Source organism: Varanus komodoensis, unplaced genomic scaffold (assembly GCF_004798865.1).
Source record: "Varanus komodoensis strain SLA01 unplaced genomic scaffold, ASM479886v1 scaffold49, whole genome shotgun sequence".
In the NCBI taxonomy this organism is placed as follows: Eukaryota; Metazoa; Chordata; class Lepidosauria; order Squamata; family Varanidae; genus Varanus; species Varanus komodoensis.
This window is the reverse complement of record NW_025336072.1, coordinates 6,412,780-6,435,509: the sequence shown is the minus strand read 5'-3', so window position 1 is coordinate 6,435,509 and position 22,730 is coordinate 6,412,780. Positions and strand designations below refer to the sequence as shown.

At 42.5% G+C, this 22,730-nt stretch overlaps 1 protein-coding gene across 1 annotated transcript in view; it reads right to left on the bottom strand.

Moving 5' to 3' along the window:
* Nucleotides 1-375: 375 nt before the first annotated feature.
* Nucleotides 376-22,730, bottom strand: part of MGMT (O-6-methylguanine-DNA methyltransferase) — a 331,696-nt gene continuing 309,341 nt past the window's right edge. Inside the window, exon 6 of the mRNA XM_044445700.1 lies at nt 376-1,833. Within this exon, the coding sequence (XP_044301635.1) occupies nt 1,702-1,833 (132 nt within the window). The 3' untranslated portion in view covers nt 376-1,701. The remainder of the gene's footprint in view (nt 1,834-22,730) is intronic.

The window sequence follows — 22,730 nt, the reverse complement described above, 5'->3', positions numbered from 1 at the left end:
CCAAGGACCTAGGTACACTGGTGGATCAAAATATATGCTATAAAGCAGTTGTAGTAAACAGTGGCATTTTCTTGGCAAAAGAATAAACAAATCCTTTTTGGGATGAGCAAATGTCTGTAGAAAGAAATACCTGAAAAAGATACATTTGAAAAAGGTGAAAGCTTGCAATATTCACCTACAATATCCTTTGGCTGCTATCCACATATTATTGGAAAAAAACCAGAATACACTCAAACTGTACATATTATAAGGCTATATTTTATTTGGGTGTTTGCTGACATGTACAAACCACTTGAGCCTTGCTTTCATGGTTTATATTGTCACCAGAAACCTGCTAAAATACAGACTTATATTATACGGTAGGGTATAGTTTATTTTCCTGGTATATTAGATACTGTATTTTATTTATTTATACAGACCTCATGCACATGCATAACAAGTTTTAATAAAGTAACTCTAATATCAGAAAAACATAGAATATATTAATGGAACAACATAAGAATCATTTTTGTAAGCAGTGAGCATTATAAAGCAACATATACAATAATGGGATAAAAATATAAAAAAACAGTATTTCCATGTTTCAATTTATGATTTTTCTACTGAAAAAAAATCAGTTTGTAGCAGTTTGTAATATTTTGCTTTCTGTGAGTTCTTTTAAATAATCAGAAATTTTAGCTTCAACATTCTTTCACTGACAATATTTCTTCTGGATAGTGTTATCCATTTAACATAATACATTGCCTTTTCTTCTTATAATCCAGAACATTGTATAACAACTGTGTCAATGTGAAAACTAAATAAAGCAAATGAAAATCAAACTCCATAAGCACTATTGATCAGAATGTTTAAAAATTGAAAGAACGAGACTTCTAAAATTCTGACAAAATGTATTTGTAACTCAGATACATAATTTTATAAAAATATTTGTTTGACATTAAACTATCAGCATCTATTTTTCTGCCTACATTGAGCAATGGTAATAGAGACAAAATATTTCTATTCGTATCTTCTAAGCCATCTACAGTGATCTGAAAAGAAATGCTGTGAATAGGCAATTCAATAGCTGTTTCCTTTTGAATGGATTTTCAGTGTGTTTCATTAACAACTGTTTACGTAAAACATCATTTCAGCAGTTCAAACATCAAAGAAAACAGGAGAATCTTGGGCACCAAGCCTGGCAGAGGTACAAGCTTTTCAATCTGGACAAATACAAATCCAGGCAGGAACAGGGGGAGGTGTGTGTTAAAGCTTATGCATTTAATTTTGCTCTCCGAATACATGCAAAGGCTGCGGATTCCCGGCTGTCCCCTCTGTGAGCCAGATGCTTCCTTAGAGGGGCAGTTGCATCTAACATTTGCCATGCCCCTCCCACTCCCTTATCCTTGCTTTAATGGACATTAAAAATAGAACAAAACAGCACTGGAGATGGGAACAAAATACATGCACAACAGGAACAGGCCGCTGTACTCATTCTGCTGTAAAATGTAAAAACAAGAAAGGGCATACAAGCTGTATCCCCTAGGACACATTCAGCTTTTTTAATATAGTAGTGCCACCACATATTTTGCTTTGAATGTTGTATTATATTTATATGTCACTCAAATATTTACCATTTTCCTGAATTCTACTGTGTGTTCTGAAAGCTTGTTATAAGCCAAATATGCATTTTGGCTGTATAACAGCTATGCCTGAACTGCATCAATATGCTAACTTTTCCTTCAGAAGCTTCTCATGTGACAAAAGCCACTCTTTCAGATGACTTCCTCCTGTGTACTTGCCAGTCTGTCCACTGCTGCAAATCACTCTGTGGCATGGTATTATAATCGGGATCTGAAAAATAGTCACAACCGAAAAAGAAAAATAAGGATTCTTAAACCATTTTCCTCCCCATTTGAAAAAGCCCTTCCTGTGGTAAACTATTTTCACCCTCATGTTAGCATAACTCTTATCTAGCAGTGCCTGCTTGGGGGTGAGAAGGGCCAATTGGAGCAAAGAGAGAGAAGGGTTCATGGGAAGAATGCAATGCAGACCCACCCACCAGACACAAAACACGCAAAGAGTTTTTATTTTGGCAGAGAAGAGGGAATAGTCAAGAAAGCCCATTCCAAAGATTTCTTGTCATTCTGCATGTTTCAAAGCTTCATCATTTATTTCAATGGAAGCTAGTTCAACATCATCCCCTTGTGTCCAGTAATTTCCAACCATATGTGAATATGGAATACTTACAGAGCTCTGTAACGGACACTGACTATCAACATTTACAACACATTTAACAGATGTTAAATTCTGGCCCAATCTGGGAAAGCTACCTTACTGGGTAGCTGTACCTATTTGTTTTAACCCCTGCCTAAGTACTAATACTAACCTAAGTACTAATATTCAGTAACTATTGCACAGCCTTTGGGTCCAAATATAAAGGCCCTTCTCTTGGACCCTATTGGTAAATTCAGATGGTAGCTCAACTTCTTTGCCCCTTGGATTTCAGTTCTCTTTATCTCTCCTCTTTCTTTCAGCACACTTCTGCTTAGTCTTTTTGATATCTCTTCCCTTTCTAACCCATGTAAGGGTTGCACAAGGCTCTGTTCCTGGTTCCTTTTCCTAGATCCACCAATTACCTTTTCTACTAAATTACAGTTCTCTCTCATATTTTCTCCTGAGGTCAAATTGAAGATAAGAGGGAGGGCCCATAACTCAGTGGGAAAACACATGGTCTGCATGCAGAAGATTCAGAGTCCAATCCTAATGGAGTGACCGAAAGCAGAGGGTAACTATTAGTGGGGAATCGCCAGGGTGGCAGTCAGTGACAAGTGAAGTCTCCGCAGGAGTCTGTCCTGGGACCGATCCTGTACAATCTTTTAATTACAATATGGAAGAAGGGGTGACCAATCTGCTGCTCAAATTTGCAGATGATACTAAAACGGGGGCAAGCAGCTACAACTGAGGAGCTGGTACTCTGGATCCAGAAGGATCTGGATGGACTATGGAAGTGGGCAGGGGACAACAGGATGGCATTCAATGTGGATAAGTGCAAGGTCTTGCCCTTGGGGCATAGGAATGGGTGTCATAAGTACAGGTTAGGGGACAAGTGGCTGGAGAGCAGCACTTGTGAAAGGGATGTCGGGGTGCTGGTTGACTGCAGGCTAAACATGAGTCAGCAGTGTGATGTGGCAGTTAAGAGGGCCAACACCACCCTTGGTTGCATAGCCTGAAGCGTGGCTTCTAGAACAAGAGAGGTATTACTGCCACTCTATATGACTCTAGTGCACCTGCAACTGGAATATTGTGTTCAGTTTTGGGCTCCACGTTACAGGAAGGATATAGCCAGGTTAGAGTCAGTGCAGCGTAGGGCCACAAGGATGGTGGTTGGATTGCCGAGAAAGCCGTATGAGGTGAGACTGAGGGAACTGGGTCTTTTTCAGTCTGGAGGAGACTCTGATGGGATCTGTTGGTAAGATACAGGTATGTGAGTGGGTGTCACACGGAGGTGGGTAGAGACCTGTTCTCTCCTGCAGAGGAAGGCAGGACACGCTCCAACAGAGCCAAGCTCAAGGAACCAAGGTTTAATTTGCATGCCAGGAAGTACTTCCTGACAGTTAGGATCCTGAGGGTATGGAGTGGGCTTCCATGAGAGATGGTTGAAGTCTCATTGGTGAGGGGGTTCAAGGACTGGCTGGACATACACATGGTAGGAATGTCATGAGAGGAGCCGCTGGAGCTGGGGTTTAGACTACATGGCCATTTCTACATTTCTATTTTTCTATATATTGCTTCTCATTTGAAACAATCTCAGAGAGGTTTCCTTAGAAGAGATCATGTTTCATCTATACAGCAACTAGCATACTCCTGGTGCTAAAAGAATACTACACAAGATGCATTAGCAAAAGTTATGAATATTATGGAGAAAGAATATATACTCCACTGGGAGATTGGGAGATTGTTTTATCAAACAGTATTCCTAATGTTAAAGATTAAATGTTTTCAAATGGAAGGTAGCTAAATGGCTTTATGGATCCCATGTTAAAATCCAAAGTGTAGTAATTTGTTCTGGCCCAACCAATATTATGGTTGCACCAACCTCACTTAGCAGTTCTCTTAAGAATCACTGAGACACTATTTTTTGAATAAAATATTGAATGTGGGTGCAAGGAAAAAAGAAATACTCTACATAATTATTTAAAAAGCAATAAATCACACACTCTCCCATGCAACTGACTTATTTGGGAGGTTGGAAAAGTCCAAAATGGTCTCAAATGAATCTGGATTTCTCAGAAACTGACTTATGGATTCTGTAATAGACCAATTTTTCCCTGGTTAGAACTCCAGAATACTTTAAAAAATATCCTACACATCTAAAACCCCCTAGAAATGTGCATTTCCTGCACAGACTGAAGGGTGAAAACACACTTTTTTGTGGGGGGGATCTGACCATTTTCAGATATGTATATTTGTGCAACTTTACAGGTGTACAAGTGCATACAAATACATTTGCATAAAACTGATTCTTTCAATGAGCAAGTGATGGAACAAAGGCACCTGAAAATCCACAAAACATAGACAGAACAGATTGTACAGGGTCCATATGTTCCTAAATATTAAAAATGAAAGAGCCTGCTTCTTTACAGTTCCTTTCTCTTCCTTTAGTACTTTAGTTTTGTTGTAAACCAATAGTCAAGTGCCTATCAGGTTTTTTTTTTTTTTTTTACATTATGTTCTTAAAGATAGTGGGGTTTGTTTGTTTGTTTTTTGGTTTAGGTTATAGCACTTCAAAACACTTTTCTGCATTCTTTATTGTCTATTTGTTCTTTTTCTGCACAAATTTTGGATTCTGAAGTCTTACAGACGATGAGTCAAAATGTAGCTTGACAGAAGTAAGGCAACGGCCTCACTTCTGTCACTACATTTCATGCTAGCTCACAAGCTGTTATCTAAATACAGGGAATTCTAAGAATTGGTAGCAAAGGCTTTTTATTCAATATGGCATTTTTGCATTGTGAAGGCCAAGCTACCGATGATGGTGACAAACATATAGTTTAAAACATAGGTCTGCCTCAATTACATAGGAAAGCAGTTGCATGAAGGGGACATGGTTTAAAGCTCAAAGGGGCTGCATGGAAAGGTCTGTTAAATTCTTTCCTAACTACTTAACCCTCCCTACCCATGGTCTATCTATTCCATAAAAAACACTCCTCCATCCCAACAAGATTCTGATACAGGAAATAATCTTAGAAGAAAATCAAATGGAGTAGATGCCCTAGAGGGGTTCAGTGCCTCCTTCGACTGCCTCCTTTAGATGGGATTCTTTCTCTTCAAATGTTACAAACATGAGTGTATTGCTATCACATAGAATTTGGTCATGAAGTGCTAGTGGAATAGGAGCAAGTAAATGACTAAGAAGGCCATGACTGCTGTAAAATTGAGCTTTTTCCTTGCTGTCATTGATGAATCTAGGCCAGGAAAAGTTTCATTGCTTTGTCAGTGCTTTCCCCTAGCATAACAAAATGTTATCCAAACATAAAAGAGTTCAGTTGCATTAAAATTAGGGATTTCCCCATCCAAATAAATCAAACATGGAAAAGACCAAATACCTGTATTCCTTTGTACATATTTAGTACACCAATGTAAAAATGATCAGACCCAGTACCAGTAGGTTTAAAAGGTGTATTACATCAAAGTCAGCACAAAAATAGCCTGATTCTCATGATAACTACTTTTCAAATCAAGTGAGAGAGTAAATGTGCCTACAATCCCCATAACTTATTAGTGGATTTGTTAACGACTCTCACTGGGCAGCCCCAAATGAGTTTCCTCTTGCATTGCCAAATTCTGTCTTTTGGAAGACAGCAGCACATGCGTTTCAGCTGACTCTATCTGTTGTTCCAGAAAAGGTTGTTCTTCTTGATTTTCACAGGAAACTCCCCCCTCCCCAGAAGCTTTTACAGTAAGATGAGGGGAAATTGTGGGTTACAAATAATAAACAGGACAATGGATGTTATGCATAGACTATGCTATATAATATGTAAAGTTTGTCACAATTTCCTTTTCAAGGAAATATATATTTATAAAAGTCATAAAAGCATAGTGAGTTTTTGTTTTTGCATGCTATATAGCATTAAAAAGGTAAAGGTAAAAGTTTCCCCTTGACGTTATGTCCAGTCATGCCTGACTCCAGGGGGCGGTGCTCATCTCCATTTCCTAGGCAAGGGAGCCAGCGTTTTTCCACAGACAGACTCTGTGGTCATGTGGCCGGCATGACTAAACACCGAAGTGCACGGAACACTGTTACCTGCCCACCCCATTGTGCAGATTCAAACCGGCGACCTTTTGATCAACCAGCCCAGCAGCACAGTGGTTTAAACCACTGCGCCACCTGCAGTCCCTATATAGCATTAGTACTATACTAATCAACAATACTATGTTTATCATGTAGAACACATTTGGCAAATTTCAAACAATAAAATTAGCCTTCTTGAGAGTCTTTTCACAAAAATAAACACATGCACACACATGGATTAGTTATGGGAAATGTAATTAGGTTTTCTGCAACTGCAAGAGAAAAGAGATTTTCTCTAGTTTCACAAAAGTTCTATGTTTATAAACCTAGCAATGCGGAAGAGTCAGATTTGCTCATACAAGTTGCAGAAAAAGGAGATTCTGAGCAGTGATGACTGAACTTCTTTGACTTTGAATTTCAACTGGCAACTATAAACCTAAGCTGAGAACACTTCTAGAAAGGGATGGTTTGGGGGGAAAAGTCCCAAACTAGCTTGTATTTATTTATTTATTTATTTATTTATTTATTTATTTCACATGCAATTATGGGAATAAGAGTGTGGGAGAATGAAATACATTGCCTGGCTTACTCTGAGATATATATATCTAATGCATCACAATACTGTGTACTATGAAAATTGGATTTCAAATTAATTAATTAGTTTGGGCATGTTTAAATTGGTTGGTTTGTTATTCATGAGGCAATGTTTTGCCCCTGTCACCCCAAACAGTTGGGACTCTTGAGTTTTCTCTTCTTCCCAACAGTTGAACTCCTGTCAAAGTCACATTTACATGATGCATGTATGATTCTGTAAATTGCATGCCTTTAAAATATTGTAAGTCATTTTCCCCAGTACAAACTCCTGCACAAATTGTCAATACAACAGCTGACTTTACAACAGCTACCTGCATTTTGAGAAGTACAGAATGTACAGGCACAATAAGACTGTAATATTCTCATTGAAATGGCAAACACAGTGAAAGCTCATAAAGGGGAGCTCACTTTGAAATATATTCACAGATTGCAAGCTGGGTAGATTCACATTTTAAACCCAGTATTTCTGAATTTTGGTGGCATCATATGTTCTACTAAAATAAACTACGATCCAGTGGGTGATTATCTGAATAAAGCTCTTCTGTAATCAATTGGATTTAATACTGAGTAGACGTGTATTATGTTGCATGGTTGTTTACGCTAAATATTTTTATTTATTTAATTTGTTTAAAATCCACCCATTAACATAATGTTTTCTGGGCAGGGTATGCAAATTTTTAAAATTTTATATACTGTGCCTTCAATCCTGGAGAGAATTTCAGGGCTGTTAATGAAAGTTTAAAAAATTATTAAATATCCATTAAATTAAATTAAATATAAAACAGTGAAAGAGTGAACACCATCTTCAAAAAGCAAGTTCAAATTTTATAATTTAAAAATGCTTTACAATTTATGCGCAAATCTAGAAATTTCAGCCTGCTGCCAGAGAATGCAATAATGGCAGCAGACATACTCTAATGGGAGGATATTTGCAGCATGGGGTACCACCACAGAGAAGACCCTCTCTTTTGAAACTGGCAAATGTCCTTCTTTTGGAGGTAAGAATACAAAAAGGTCCTCTTCTGATGGTCCTGATGCACATAGAACTGAGTATGGGAGGAGGAGCTTCTTCAGATATTTTGGTTTCTGATGCTGTAAAGCTCAGTACCAGCCCCATCAATTCAACTGAATAGAGACTAGATAGCCAATGTAGCTTCTGCATAATTGACTTGCTATAGCTCCACCAAAGGACCCTGAATCCCTTTTGATCGGCAAGGACATCTGAGAAAGAAAGTGCTGAATTTTATACAACCTGCTGTTCCTGAACAGTTTTCAAAAGACACCCTAAGTATAACTTAGGGCAGTAATACAAGCTGGTGGATATTGGCACACAGAACACTGTAGTCAGATTATCCCTATTCAAGGGAAGCCACAGCTGATACTCTGTCCTACTATGGCAACTTGGCCGTGAAGAGAGAATACTGGATCAAAGAACAGCCCCCATGCTGTGCACAAGCTCTTCAGGGAAACTGAAATCCCATCCAGAAAAAGTTGTACTCCAGATCTAGGACCTGGGATTTGCCATCACAGTGCCTCTGTCTCAGGGACCAGATAAAGCAAGGAATTTAGGGGCACAGATTAGAATGACCCCCACCCCTGCAGAAGTCAAGGAGCTCCTTAAGGCAGTGGATGTTACCAAGGTGCCGGGCCCTGATGTGTTACAGCCAAGGATACTTCAGGAGTTGGCGAGGGTACTCCCATGCACATTTGCCTCCATTTTTGAGGCCTCATGGAGAACATGTGAGCTTACAGAGAACTGGAGGGCGGCGTCAGTGGTCCCAATTTTCAAAAAGAGTAGTAGAGGGGACAGGGGGAATTACAGGCCAGTTAGCCTTACATCCATTCTAGGACAGACAGTGGAACGGCTCAATAGTGAGAGTGTACCTCTAGACTGGGAAGGGAGGTTGGTGGCCATGCAACATGGCTTCCACAGGTCTTGCTAGATGAAACAGGTCCTGCTAGATGAAACTTGTGGAATTCTATGACAAGGTTTCAAAGTGGCTAGATGAAAGGGACACAGTGGATGTGGTTTACCTGGATTTCAGCAAGGCCTTTGACAAAGTGCCCCATGCTCTCCTGTTTGAGAAACTGAGGAGTTTTTGGATAGACCAATGCAGTGTCCAATGGATTAGGGCAAGGGTCCTCAAACTACAGCCCTCAGGCTGGATATGGCCCGCCATGCTCATTTACCCGGTCCACCTCAGAGCTTTTGGACTTGCTCAGAGAAAACAATCTCCGAGTGAGTCCAAAAGCTCTGAGCTGGCGCAGGCGTTCTCTGAAACTAAGCAGAGAGAACTGGTGCATGTGCCAAATTGTAACAGCTCAACTGCGCATGCACCGGATCTCCCCCCTCCCCCCCATTGCACGCATATACAGAGCAGGAAACAGAAGAGAGGAGGGCGGAAGAGAGAGAGAGCGATGAAGACATTAAAAAACCAGAACTGGGGGAGTGGCGAGCACTATAATTTCCATCATGCCCAACCAGCATGGCCAATGAAAATTGTAGTCCAACTCATCTGGACAGTACCAGTTTTGGCAAGGTTGCACTTGAAATATGGTAGTCATTAGCTATGCATCCAAATGTAGCCATTGTGTATTGTGGGAATTGTTCTGGGCTGATTTGCTTCAAGTACTAAGAGTGGCATTAACTGTATTTATCCTTAGTATCTTTGCTTCATTCTTAGTAAATGCCAGTTGCAGTCATCAGCTGCATTATGCAAAATGCTATATTTAGTGCCTTGGTTGTGTTGTAGGTATGTCCCGAATATGCACATGCTCTTCGCCACCTCATCTTGGGCTTCTGGGGCACCTAGGGAGCAGAGCAAACATTTTTATTTTTTTTAATTTTAATTAATTTTTAATGTGCAGTGTGCATAGGAATTTGTTCATATTTTTTTCAAACTATAGTCTGCCCCCACAAAAGTCTGAGGGACAGTGAACTGGCCCCCTGTTTTAAAAGTTTGGGGACCCCTGCATTAGGGCATGGTTGATGGACTGACAGCAGAGGATAAGTATTAGTGGGGAATCATTCAGGTGGCAGCCATTGATGAGCAGGATCCCCCAGGGCTCTGTCCTGTGACTGATCCTGTTCAATCTTTTCATCCATGACCTGGAAGAAGGGGTGACCAGTCTGCTGAGCAAATTCACAGATGATACTGAAACGGGGGTGGTGGTCACAACTAAGGAGCAGGATCCAGAAGAATCTGGATGGACTATGGAAGTCAGCAGGGGAGAACAGGATGGCATTCAATGTGGATAAGTGCAAGGTCTTGCACTTGGGGCATAAGAATGGCTGTCATAAATACAGATTAGGGGACAAGTGGCTGGAGAGCAGCCCTTGTGAAAGGGATCCCAGGGTGCTGTTTGACTTCAGGCTAACATGAGTCAGCAGTGTGACACGGCAGTCAAGAGGGCGAATGCCACCCTTGGATACCTGGCCAGAAGCATGGCTTCTAGATCAAGAGAGGTATTACTTCCACTTTACGTGACTCTGGTGCACCCACAACTGCAGTATAGTGTTCAGTTCTGGGCTACACATTACAGGAAGGATATAGTCAGGTTGGAACAACTGCAGCCTAGGGCCACAAGGATGTTGGCCGGATTGCAGGGAAAGCTGCATGAGGTGAGGCTGAGGGAACTGAGTCTTTTCAGCCTGAAGAAGAGGAGACACTGAGGGGATCTGTTGGTGACCTATAGATACGTGAGGGTGTATCGCATGGAGGTGAGTAGAGGCCTGTTTTCCCCTGCAGAGGAGGACTCACCATGTTCCAATGGATCAAAGGTCAGGGAAAGGCAGGTTGCTTACTGGTAACTGTCATTCTTTGAGTGGTCATATGTGCATTCACACACATGGGCTTTGCTGTGGAGTGCAAGGCCTAGATCAGATAAAAACTTGCATAGCTCAGTGTCACGGCATGGGTGGGGGCTCCCTCCCACCCCTTCCAGGGGCCCAGATAAGAGGGGGCCCCCACCCGCTCCCTCAGTTGCCTTGAAGACCACAGTGGTCCAGGCATATGGCAGTGTCCCTCTGGCACAGTGGAGAGGAAGAGAGATGACGGACCCCACACCTTGTGGGGACAGAGCATATCAGGCTGGTGACAGCCAGCAGGGAGGAGGGTGTGTTGTGTGAATACATAGATAACCACTCAAAGAATGATGGTTATAGGTAAGCAACCTGCCTTCTTTGTGGTGTCTGTGCAATCAACACATGGGGGGTAGCAAGCTTACCTGTCCTTGTGGAGAGGCTGTCATCACCGTAAGATTGCAGAGAGGACTGCCCTGCAGAATGCTCAGTCTTGCCTGGCGCAGATGCCTAGCCAAGTAGTGCCAGGTGAAGATCAAAGCTGTGGACTATGTAACAGCTCTGTAGATTTCATGCAGAGGGATGCTGGTTCGCAGGGCAGTAGACACAGCTTGTGCATGCATGGAGTGTGCACAAGGGTGTGCTAGAAGGTCCAGTTTCACCATCCTGTAGGCCAGAGAGATGGTGCTGGACACCCACTTGGAGAGTCTTTGGGTTGAGACGAGCTTGCCTGTGTTAGGACCCTCGTAGCACACAAACAGGCGGTTGAAGCAACAGAGGAGCTCAGTTCAAGCTTTTTAGAAGGCAAGGGCTCTGCATACGTTGAGGAGATACAACGTGGATTCAAGCAGGGTGGCAGAAGAAGGCTGGAAGGGGAAGAAGGCTGGAAGGAGGATGTCTTGGTTGATGTGGAAAGAAGACATGATTTTTGGTGTGAAGTTGGGTCCTGTGCAGAGGACCACCTTGTCCCGGTAGAAGGTGAGGAAGGGGACATCGATCCATAATGTGGATAGCTTGCGGAAATTGTGGGCAGACTTAATGGCCACCAGGAATGCCATCTTCCATGATGGTCTGATGTTGCCATAGGCTCGAAGGGTCTCCTTGTGAGGGACTGCAAGACTACTGAGAGACTCCAAGAGGGGGTGCAGGGCCTAATGGGCAGGGCAAGGTTACAGATGCTCTGGAGAAAGCAATGTGCTAGTGGGTGCATGAAAATGGAGGACCCCTGTATCAGCAAGTGGAAATGGAAAATGGCCATGGACTTCTGGGGGAATGGTGACTTGAATGGCAATGGCTTGATGCTGCTCCCTTTCTTATCTTGTTCAGGAAGGTATTAAATTGCCTCCTGAGAAGTATTTCTGCCTCTCTAATTGACAGGTGAGCATAAAGAATTTGTCTAATGGACTGATAATAATGAGAAAGCAAGATAAGATTAACTCAAATAAGGCCAGAGTCCCCCCTCCCCCCATTCTCTTTTGTTCTCTCTCTCTCTCTCTCTCTCTCTCTCTCTCTCTCTCTCTCTCTCTCTCTCTCTCTCTTTTCTCTTATTCCATTTTGTATTATTTTCTACTTTTGCCAAGGGAATAATACCATCACTTCAATTTGTTGTAGTCTGGATTTTTAAGGCACTTTCTGTTTGCAAACTTTAAAGGGACTCTGGAATGGACAATCAGATGACAAATGACGTTTTACATGCAGGCTGTTTGAAGTTTCTGTTTCAGAACCAAGAACTGAGAAGTGTGGATGGTGTAAACTGACCTTGGCATGAAAATACTAGTTGGGAGAATTTTTTGTGTTTATTCTGTAGCTTTTTAAATGAAGAATAACCATGTCTTCCGGACAGCTTGGACTTGAGGCTGAGATTCTTTCTCAAGGCATTCCTGTTTGTATGCTTGGAAATGACCTTGAAACAGACATTTTACAATACCTTCTTTGACTTGTAATGAGATCTTATTCAAGAAATTAACTACAGACATAGCCAAATGGTTGTGGCTGAGTTTTCAGTGTGTTGGAGGAGATGACTTCTCTTTTTCTTCATCACCATTTTCTGAGGAGTGGCTGGCTACATGAGTTGAGAGATTTTTTTTGTCACCGTTGCTGCTTTGACTGATTCATGACTTGTTTTAAAAGGGACCCATATCTCCCCAGGGCTCTGACTTGAGCTGGGAGGGGAGGTGCGATCCTTTGGATATTTCCAATCTCTGATCTCCTTTTCTTATGCTTTATGGACAGAATAAAGTCCTGAGGCTGGGACAAGGTGAGTTGGAGTTCAGCTCACTTACTGGATCTTAAGAGAAGGGAAGGCTGAGGCCCCCTTCTCTGAAAACAAGGCTTGAACATGTTTCTGTGTAACAAAAGAATTTATGCAGCCACAGACTGATTTGAAGACCTGTTGGAATAAGTAGATGTCAGAGTGCCTTTATATGGAAACCTTCTTTAAATAAACTAATTTTAACTAATGTTTCAATAGAGATAGAATATTATTATAAAGTATCATATCATAGAAGGCTGATTAACTGATTTAATTCTGCTTTTTGTGCTACTATTTTTGTTCCCTCCCTCCCTCCCTCCCTCCCTCCCTCCCTCCCTCATTTTGTTTCTTTTCCCCCTCCTTAACCAATTTGGTCTTCCCTTCCTTTTTCATTTTTTATTGCTATCTTTTTTAAATTCTCTACTGTTTTAGGAGCTTTGTTGAATTATGACACTATTTACAGTAATGAAGGAATGTGGAAGTTTGATGTGGAGGGGGAGGGAAGGAAAGAAGAGAAGTATTAACTTCAAAGCAGAAGCTGAATTTACTGAAAGATAATTGTTTGAGGGTGTTTTTTTTTAAATGGACAATAGAGGCAAAATGAAGACCTTATCTATAAATGTCTTTGGAAGAATTCCCCATCTAAATGAACTAAACTTTTTAATTTTTTAAGAAAACAGAGGGCAGATATAATACGAATTCAAGAAACTCATATAAAGAAAAACATTGTTCACATTCTGAATTGCAAAAATCTGGTGTTTCTGCAGCCTCAGCAGATTCTAAGAAGGGAATTGGCATCTATATTAGTAATCAAGGACTAAACATGGTAGAAGAATTTAAAGATCCAGAAGGAAGGTTTATTGCTTTAAAGATTAGATTTCCAAGTGGGAAAATTAATACACTAGCAGTGATTTATGCACCAAATGATTCAAAAGAAAAATTTTATGAAAATTTCTTTCAATTGATATTGGACTTTCAAAGAAGTTCTGATTATTCGTGATATGAATGGAGGTATAGATCCAAATATCGACAAGTCAAAAAAAAAAAAAACTAGAGATGGTAAATTACCTAAAAATGTTTTTAGCTTCATGGAAATGCTGCAGTTAGAAGATGCATGAAGATTCAGAAATCCTGCAGTTAGGGATTTCTTTTTTTCTGACAGATATCAGACATATTGAAGGCTTGAGCTGTGTTGGATATCTAAAAATGTAATTATGAATTTAGAGGCAGTAAAGATCTTACCCAAGCTACTTTCTGATCATAATCCATTGGAGACAATATGGTGGGAATAACAGGTTGGAAGAAGAAGGTGGAGAATTAATTATAATCTTTTGTTACAAGAAGATATTTTGACAAAATCAGAAGTACTGGAAAAATTCTTCAGATCAAATAAAACCAATGATGTCTCCACAGTCACAATTAGGAAGCCAGTAAAGCTTATATGAGATGATACTTCATAGAAACAATGCCTAAAGAAAAGAAAGAGAAGTCACTACACACAATAAAAGACTTTTGGATCAAATTCAAATATTAGAGGATTAACATTAAAAAGCCAAGATAAATTTTAACTGAGCTCAGATAATTAAGAAATCAGCTAGATATGTTAGAGACAGAGGAGTTACAAAAGAAGCTGAGATTTTTTAAAACAGAGACATTTTGAACATGCAAATAAATCTGGAAGATATTTAGTGTATTGTCTTAAGAAAGAAGTGGAAAAAAGATCTATAACAGCAGTGAATAAGGATAATGGCATATGTGGAAAAGTAAATTCATGAGCAATTTATTAACTTTTTCTCAAAGCTATATAAAAAATATCAACCCCCAGAAGACAGGATGGAGAAGTAAATTGTAGAAACAGGGCTTGAGAAATTTACTTGAGAGCAGAGGAAAATATTGAATGATACTATTACTATTTAAGAGCTATCACAAGCCATTAGCAAACTGAAAAAAGATAAAGCACCTGGTCGTGATGGATTTACTGCTATGTACTATAATTGCTTAGATGAAAAACTAATTCTGTCACTACAAGTAATGAATGAAATTAAAAATAAGGATTACTGCCACCAACATAGCAAAAAGCTCATGTAGCACTGATACATAAAGAAAGCAATAATCCTATGTTGCCACACTCTTATTGACTGATTTCATTATTAAATTTGGATTATAAAACTTTACTTCAATAATGGTGGAAAGGTTAAGAAAATGTATAGGAAAAACAGTTCCATACAGGCCAAACTGGATTTGTCCCTAAAAGAAATATGAAAGACAATATACATTTTGTGATTGCTGCAACAGAATGGGTTAAGAAGAAAAGGAAAAAAGGCTGCATTTATTTTTTTAGATGTGGAGAAAGCATTTGAAAATGTGGCTTGGCCTTTTCTCATGAAAACCCTCCAATATTTAGACTGTACCTCAAGCTTTTTGAATTGGATGCAGACAATCTACATTAGACAACATGAGAAAATTGTAATCAATGGTGTACTAACTGACAGTTTTCAAATGGAAAAGGGAACACATCAAGGATGTCCTTTATTGCCTCTTTTATTTAATTTTGTATTGGAAATCTTAGCCAAAAAAAAAAAAAGACAGGATCCAAAAATGAAAGGCTTTAAAACAGGTGGAGAAAAATATAAAATAAAATGTTATGCAGATGATATAGTCTTGACTATTTTGGATCCCCATCAATCCATACAGCATATAATGGCAAAAGTTGAAAAAATCAGACTTTATTCAGGATAAGAATAAGAAAAAAAATATATTAAAATTCTCAACAAACAAGAGGAACACATTAAAAAAATATCAGGAAATACTTATGGATAAACATCACAGGACATAATGACACACTTTTTCAAGACAACTTGGATGAAGATTCAAAAGGACTTACAAAAATGGACTAAACTAAAAGCATCTTGGTCGGGGATCTAAAAATTCAATTGTAAAAATGAATGTGTTACCTAAACTGAAGTTTTTTTTCCAGATGATAACAATTCTGATTCTAGAAAAAGTTTTTCAAGATTGGCAGAGACAGTTAAATTGCTTTATTTGGAATGGCAAGAAACCAAGGATCATTTAAAATTTTACAGTACACAAAGAAGAGAGGAGGACTTGCTGTACCTAATTTGAAGTTATATTGTTATGCAGCAGGCCTGGATTCTAAATGCTAATGATAGGCAAGTGAAGTTGGAACTGGCTGATTCTGAAGATGGAATACATTATCTTTTATGGGAGAAAACATCAGTTAAGAAGGCTCTGATCTTAAATAATAACCATGTGCTAAGAGATAGTTTAATAAAAATTTGGTATTCCATGAAGAAAAAAAATAGTCCTCCTATCTTGCCCCCTCCCCATGTCTCCAACTGAAGCATATGGAAAACACTCAAAGAGAAATAATGATCTTATAACTTATCCAGATGTTAGTGACCAATTAGGATGAATTAAATCTTGGCAACAACTGAAAGATGAAGGGGAAAATATGCAATGGCCTGTTTACTATCAATTGATTTCAAGACTGAAAGAGAAATGCAACTAGGAGAAGGCATTTTAAGAGATCTGGCAGATTTTGAAACATTGATTACAAAGCAGAAAAGCAGGTTGCTTACCTGTAACTGATGTTCTTTGAGTGGCCATCTGTGCAGTCACACATATGGGTACTGCGCCTGCGCAGTGCCTTTGTCCGGAAGATTGATAGCTAACGGTTTTTGGCGGGAAGCTCCACTCCCCCTCCCCCTTGTGGCCTATAAAGAGCGGAGCATCCGCCATTTTGTTCAGTCTTTGCGACCGAACGTATGGTATCTTAATAGAATTTTTTTTTTGTCGGTACCGTAAAGGAGATGGTCAGTACCAAAGATGCTCTCTCTCATCGACATTGAGCTGTCGATGCATCGACTCACCGACACCGAGTGGGGCCAGAGGGCGGGTTGTGTGACTGCACAGATGGCCACTCGAAGAACATCAGTTACAGGTAAGCAAGCTGCTTTTCTTCGTTGTGGCCTCTGTGCATCACACATATGGGTAGATTAACAAGCTTACCATCAAGAGGAGGAGGGAAGGTGTCCTCATCGAAGGACGGAGGAGGGAACAGCTCTACCAAAGGAGCAGTCCCATCAAGCCCGAACATTGAGACGGTAATGCTTGGCGAAAGTGCAGGAATTCGCCCAAATAGCAGCTCTGCAGACGTCATCAATCGGAACCCCAGATGTGAATGCAGAAGATGTAACGACAGCTCTAATAGTATGGCCTCGAGGAACTGAGGGCAATTCGAGCTTAGCTAACTGATAACACAAGACAATAGTGTGGACTATCCATTTAGAAAGCCTTTGTGGAGTGACTGGGTCGCCCTGATCTCTAGCCAAATATTTGATGAACAGTTTATTGGATCGCCGAATAGACTCCGTTCGCGATCGATAAAAGGCTAAACAACGCCGAACGTCGAGGGAGTGCAAGGATCTTTCCAAGGGGTTCGACGGTGATGGAAAAAAGGCAGGCAGTACAATGTCTTGTCCTGTATGGAAAGGTGTAGAGACTTTGGGCAAGAAAGATGGGTCGAGACGTAAAATGACCTTTTCTCTGTGGAAGTTTAGATAAGGAGGGTCGACGTGGAGGGCACAAAGTTCACTGGCCCTCTGGGCCGACGTGACAGCTACAAGGAACGCTGTCTTCCAAGAAACTAATCGGAGATACACAGTTGCCAAAGGTTCAAAGGGGGCCTTCATAAGGGCCTGTAGAACTACAGAAAGGCTCCATGTGGGCATAACTGGTCTAATTGATGGATTAAGATTATACAGTCCTTTCAAAAATCTCTTGAGGATAGGATGAGAAAATAGAGGTGATCCGTCGACTAAGCCACGCGACTAAGCCACGGTGGTAGGCTATTGCGGCCGTATACACTTTAATAGAAGACGGCTTCAGTCCAGAGTGATGCAACTCCAGGAGGAACTGAAGAATTTGTTCGATTGATGAGACAAGTGGGGAGAATGAATGAGACTCGGCGAAGGCGGAAAAACGTTTCCATTTAGCCGTATATGACTTCCTTGTAGACGGCTTTAGGGCAGAGTCAATAATATGCTGAATCTCAGGGTGCAAGAGCGTTGGGTTCGAATTCGACGGGGTCTGTCTCGAACTGGATGGTACGGAGAGACTGTGGCAGTGAGAGGCACCTGCATGGTTGGAGACGGAGGCTGAGGAGGCTGGAAAAGAGTGTAAATTGGCGAAGATAGAAAATCGTTTCCATTTTGCTGCGTACGACTTCCTGGTAGATGGTCGTAGAGCAGATTCAAGAATATACTGCAGATCTGGGTGCAGGCTCTGCTGGGCATGCGTAGTCGGAATGGTAGGCGGTGTTGATACCGATGCATCGCCCCGGGTCACCGTATCCGCCATGCGGTCAGTTTCAGGGATTGCAAGTCTGAGTGACGAACTGTGCCTTCCTTCTGGGTGATTAGATACGGGAGAAGAGGGAGTTGAAGAAAATCCTCCCTGGAAACTTGAAGGAGAGTTGGGAACCACGGCTGTCGTGGCCACCATGGAGTGATCAGTATTCCTGTAGCTCCTTCGTGAATAATCTTTGCAAGCACTCTCATGATAAGTGGGATCGGGGGAAAAGCGTAAAAAATCACGCCTGTCCATGGAATCATGAAAGCGTCACCCAGGGAGTCCTGACCCACTCCCGCTCTGGAGCAATAGGTCCTGCACACTCTGTTCCCTTGAGTGGCAAACAGGTCGATGTCTGGTCGACCCCATCGGTGAAATAACCTGTTTCAAACCCGACGGTCTAACTCCCATTCGTGGGAGCGTGACATGTGTCTGCTCAGAAGATCGGCTTCCGTGTTGTCGGTGCCTGCAAGGTGAACTGCTAGAATAGTGATACCTCTCGGTATACACCAGTCCCAAATCTGCATGGCGAGACGGGCTAGCTTCCGCGATCGGGTTCCTCCTTGTTTGTTTAAATAAAAGACAGTCGCCACGTTGTCGGAGGTCACTTGAACAATCTGATGGAGGAGCAGATCCTCGAAAGCTTGCAGTGCTTTGAAAACGGCAAGGAGTTCCAGAAAGTTGATATGATTCCTGCCATCCCGATGGCTCCATCTCCCCTGGGTACTTAGATTGGAGCAGATGGCCCCCCCATCCCAGCAGTGACGCATCGGTACCATGGGTTACTGTGGGGTACCGAGGTTGAAATGGAACGCCGACGGTTAAATTGGCTGAGTCCATCCACCATAGCAGGGATTGGAGAACTGAAGCCGACAGTCGGATTCGTTTGGTAGGAGGGTCTATCTGTGGCCGAAACAGTTTGTTGAAGAACAGTTGAAGGGGATGTAGCCGTAGTTTGGCATGAGGGATCACAGCATGGGGCACAGCAGACATGTGCCCCAAAAGGCTTTGAATAGATCGGGCGGAAACTGTTCTTGCTTGCCGAATTCGAGCGATGCGATGAACGATTGCATATCGTCTGTCTCGAGGAAGGAAGGCTCTTGCCGACATCGAATCCAGTCGAGCTCCGATAAAATCGATCACCTGCGTAGGGACAAGGGAATATTTCCATCGGTTAATGCAAAGTCCAAGGTCGTGCAACAGAGCGCATGTAAGTTCAATAGCAGACGCCAGTCCAGCTTCCGTATCGGCAACAAGCAACCAATCGTCAAGGTACGGGTAGATTCAAATCCCGCACAGCCGGAGGTGTGCACACACAGGGGCCATACACTTCGTGAAAACCCTTGGTGCCATGGCCAATCCAAATGGTAGAACGTTGAATTCATAAACTTCGTGGTCTACCACAAAGCGTAGGAAACGCCTATAACTTGGGTGTATTGAAATATGAAAATAAGCGTCTTTTAGATCTAATGAAGCGAACCAATCCCCTTTCCCCAGCAGCGGAAGAATACTTTGAAGCGTGGTCATCCGAAACTTCTTTGGTGTAATGAATTTATTAGGAGCTCTCAAGTCTAGTATTGGTCTAAGACCTCCATCACGTTTCGGAACCGTAAAGTATCTGGAATAGAATCCATGGAGTCCTTCTGATAATGAGAGGCGACGAATAGCTCCCTTAACGAGAAGTTGTTGAATCTCGTGTAACAGTACCAAAGAAGGCGTAGTATATCGAATAGGACTCGGAGATGGCACAACATCGAATTTGATTCCATATCCGTGCTGGATGATAGATAATACCCATCCATCAGATGTGATTGACTCCCAAATGGAGAGTCGACTCTTCAGTCGATCCCCAAATGAGAGGATGAAGGGTAAAGATGGGAGGAGAGGAACGGTTCGCTCATCACGTCAACGCTGTCGCCTGTCCGTATCGAATCTACAGCGGCCCTGTTGGAAGCGTTGGGGTGGTTGCTGCCTGCGGCACTGGTGACGTTGTTGCTGTTGTTGCTGAAGCGGAAATTGCGAACGGTATTGCGGGCGTGACCATGACCACTTACGTCTAGGTAAAGATTGTAGCTCCATACGACGAGCGGTCATGTGGGACTCATGAATCTTCTTCAGTTTACTGTCTGTTCTTGCGTGGAAGAGACCGGATCCGTCGAACGGCATTTCTTCAATTCTCCGCTTCATTTCTTCAGGGAAGTTGCAATTACGCAACCAGGCATGTCTGCGGAGGGAAATGGCCCCGAGTCTACGTGGTGCCTTGCAGTGGAAAGCTGTTGCACAGCGACTTGCATCGCTTCTTTAACAAAGGTTTTTGCAAGTTCACCTTGGTTTCCTGGCATCGTATCTATGATGGCATCTAGGCGTTGCATCAGAAAATATTGGTAACGTGCCAGGGTGGCCTCATAATTAGAGATCCTTAATCCCAGGCCCGATGCTGCGTAGACTCGATGGGCAAGGGAATCAACCTTTCTGCCCTCCTTATCTCTAGGCGAGGTATGTCCATGGGCCTCCCGACCCTGTGATGATTCCACCACAACTGAATTTGGTTTTGGGTGGTGGAGGAGAAACGGGATGTCTTCCTCTTGCACCCGATACATGGACTCATATTCCCGTGAAGTCGGTTGCGGCTGAGCTGGGAGGTCCCATGGTTGGGTCATTGCCTGTCTTAAAGTTGTAATAAGCGGCAAGGCAATGAATGTGGATCGTTCGCCTCTAACAACATCATAAAACCGGTCCGTGCTCGGTCCCGGCTGCTGGTGGGTTTCTATATCAAGCGATCTCACTAATCTGGCCATGAGATCGTTGAATGACATATAGGGTTCATCAGGTGATCCCGGTCCCTGTGACGTAACTGCCGCATCCGGTGAGGTTGAATCAGCCTCAGACTCTTCAGATTCCATCCAGTAAGGGGGAGACACACTGGAGGAAGATTCAGCCGATGACCCCGATCCGCCACGTTCTCTAGATGGGGCATTCGGGGCATCTCTGGGAGTCGAATGGAAACGCTCCCGGTGGGCTGGTGGCGAGGATCGTTCCCTGGTTGGGAAACAGCCTGCAGAGTAGTACTCTTCTCGTCTCGGAACGGAGGAGTATCTGGATTGGTACCAATCGTCAGATCTCGCATCCGAGGAACGGCTCCTACGGCTTCTTGGAGGGGAGATGGTAATATCAGTATTCATCTGTACCAACGGCACTGGGGTTGGTGATCGAGCTCTAGGTGGAGAGTCTCTTATTTCCCCATCAGAGATGGAGCCCCTCCTCGATTCCATGACGGGTTCGACAGCCAGCCGGCGTGGTGAACCCAGTGGGGTGACCCTCATAGCCTCCTGGATGTTCGGTACCGAGGCAGTCGGTTCCGAGACCGGTATCGGGATCAAAGACGAGACCGAGCCTGAATGGCGTTGTTTTGCCTGCTCAGGGTTCCTCGGCTTTTTAGCCGGTTTGCTCGTCTTGTCCTTCTTGGCCCTCTTAAGCACAGGGTGTTTATCTGAAACACTGTGCTTTCTCTTCTCCTTTTGTTTCCTCGGCAGGGAAACAGGCTGGTCGGCCATAGCATGTGCGCCTTCCTGAGAGGAGCGTGAAGGCGGAGCAATGGAGGAGGACGGGCATTGCGGCAACTCAGCCGAAGTTGGACAGCCTTTGGGTGGGGCCACAACAGTGGACTTAGCCACCAGGCGGTCAGATTGGAGAAGGGCCTGATCCCATAGGAGTTTTCGAAGGCGGTTCTATTTTTCCTCACCTGTTTTGAGAAGGCCAAACAATGGCTGCACTTATCGGTTCTGTGCCCCTCCCCTAAACAAAGGAGGCACAGATCATGCGGATCTGCTGCGGGCATTTTCGAGCCACATTTTCCGCATTTGCGGAACGCTGCCCGTTGTGCCATCATAGAAATTTGAAGAGAAAGAAGATAGTAAAGCGGGAAAGTATTTTTTTTTTTTTAGGAACGATAAGAAGAAGAAAAAATAGTGCACGTTAAGAAATATAAGTGAAGTAGTAACAACAAGAACAAGGAATACAACTTGTAAAAGAAAAGGGTAAGATTTTCGAACAAGGAACGAGGTAAGTGATAAATCTTAGCGAGAGCGAAGCGGCACGAGGCACAGTGAACGGCGGTCGCAAAGACTGAAAATGGCGGTCACTCTGCTCCTTATATACTGCTAGGGGGGAGGGGGAGCAGAGTCCCCGCCGAAAAGGAAACCGTTAACTATCAATCTTCCGGCAAAAGGCACTGCGCAGGCACAGAACCCATATGTGTGATGCACAGAGGCCACGATGAAGAATAAAGCGATTACATGGTAATATCCCAAATGAATCCTTTCAATTATTCCCAACACTATTCAATAGAGTTCTAGGAACCAAATGACGTGATGCAGAGGAGATACTGGAAGTGGCCATCCATGACTGCAGGCGAGCAGCACACAAGGAGCAGTGGCAAA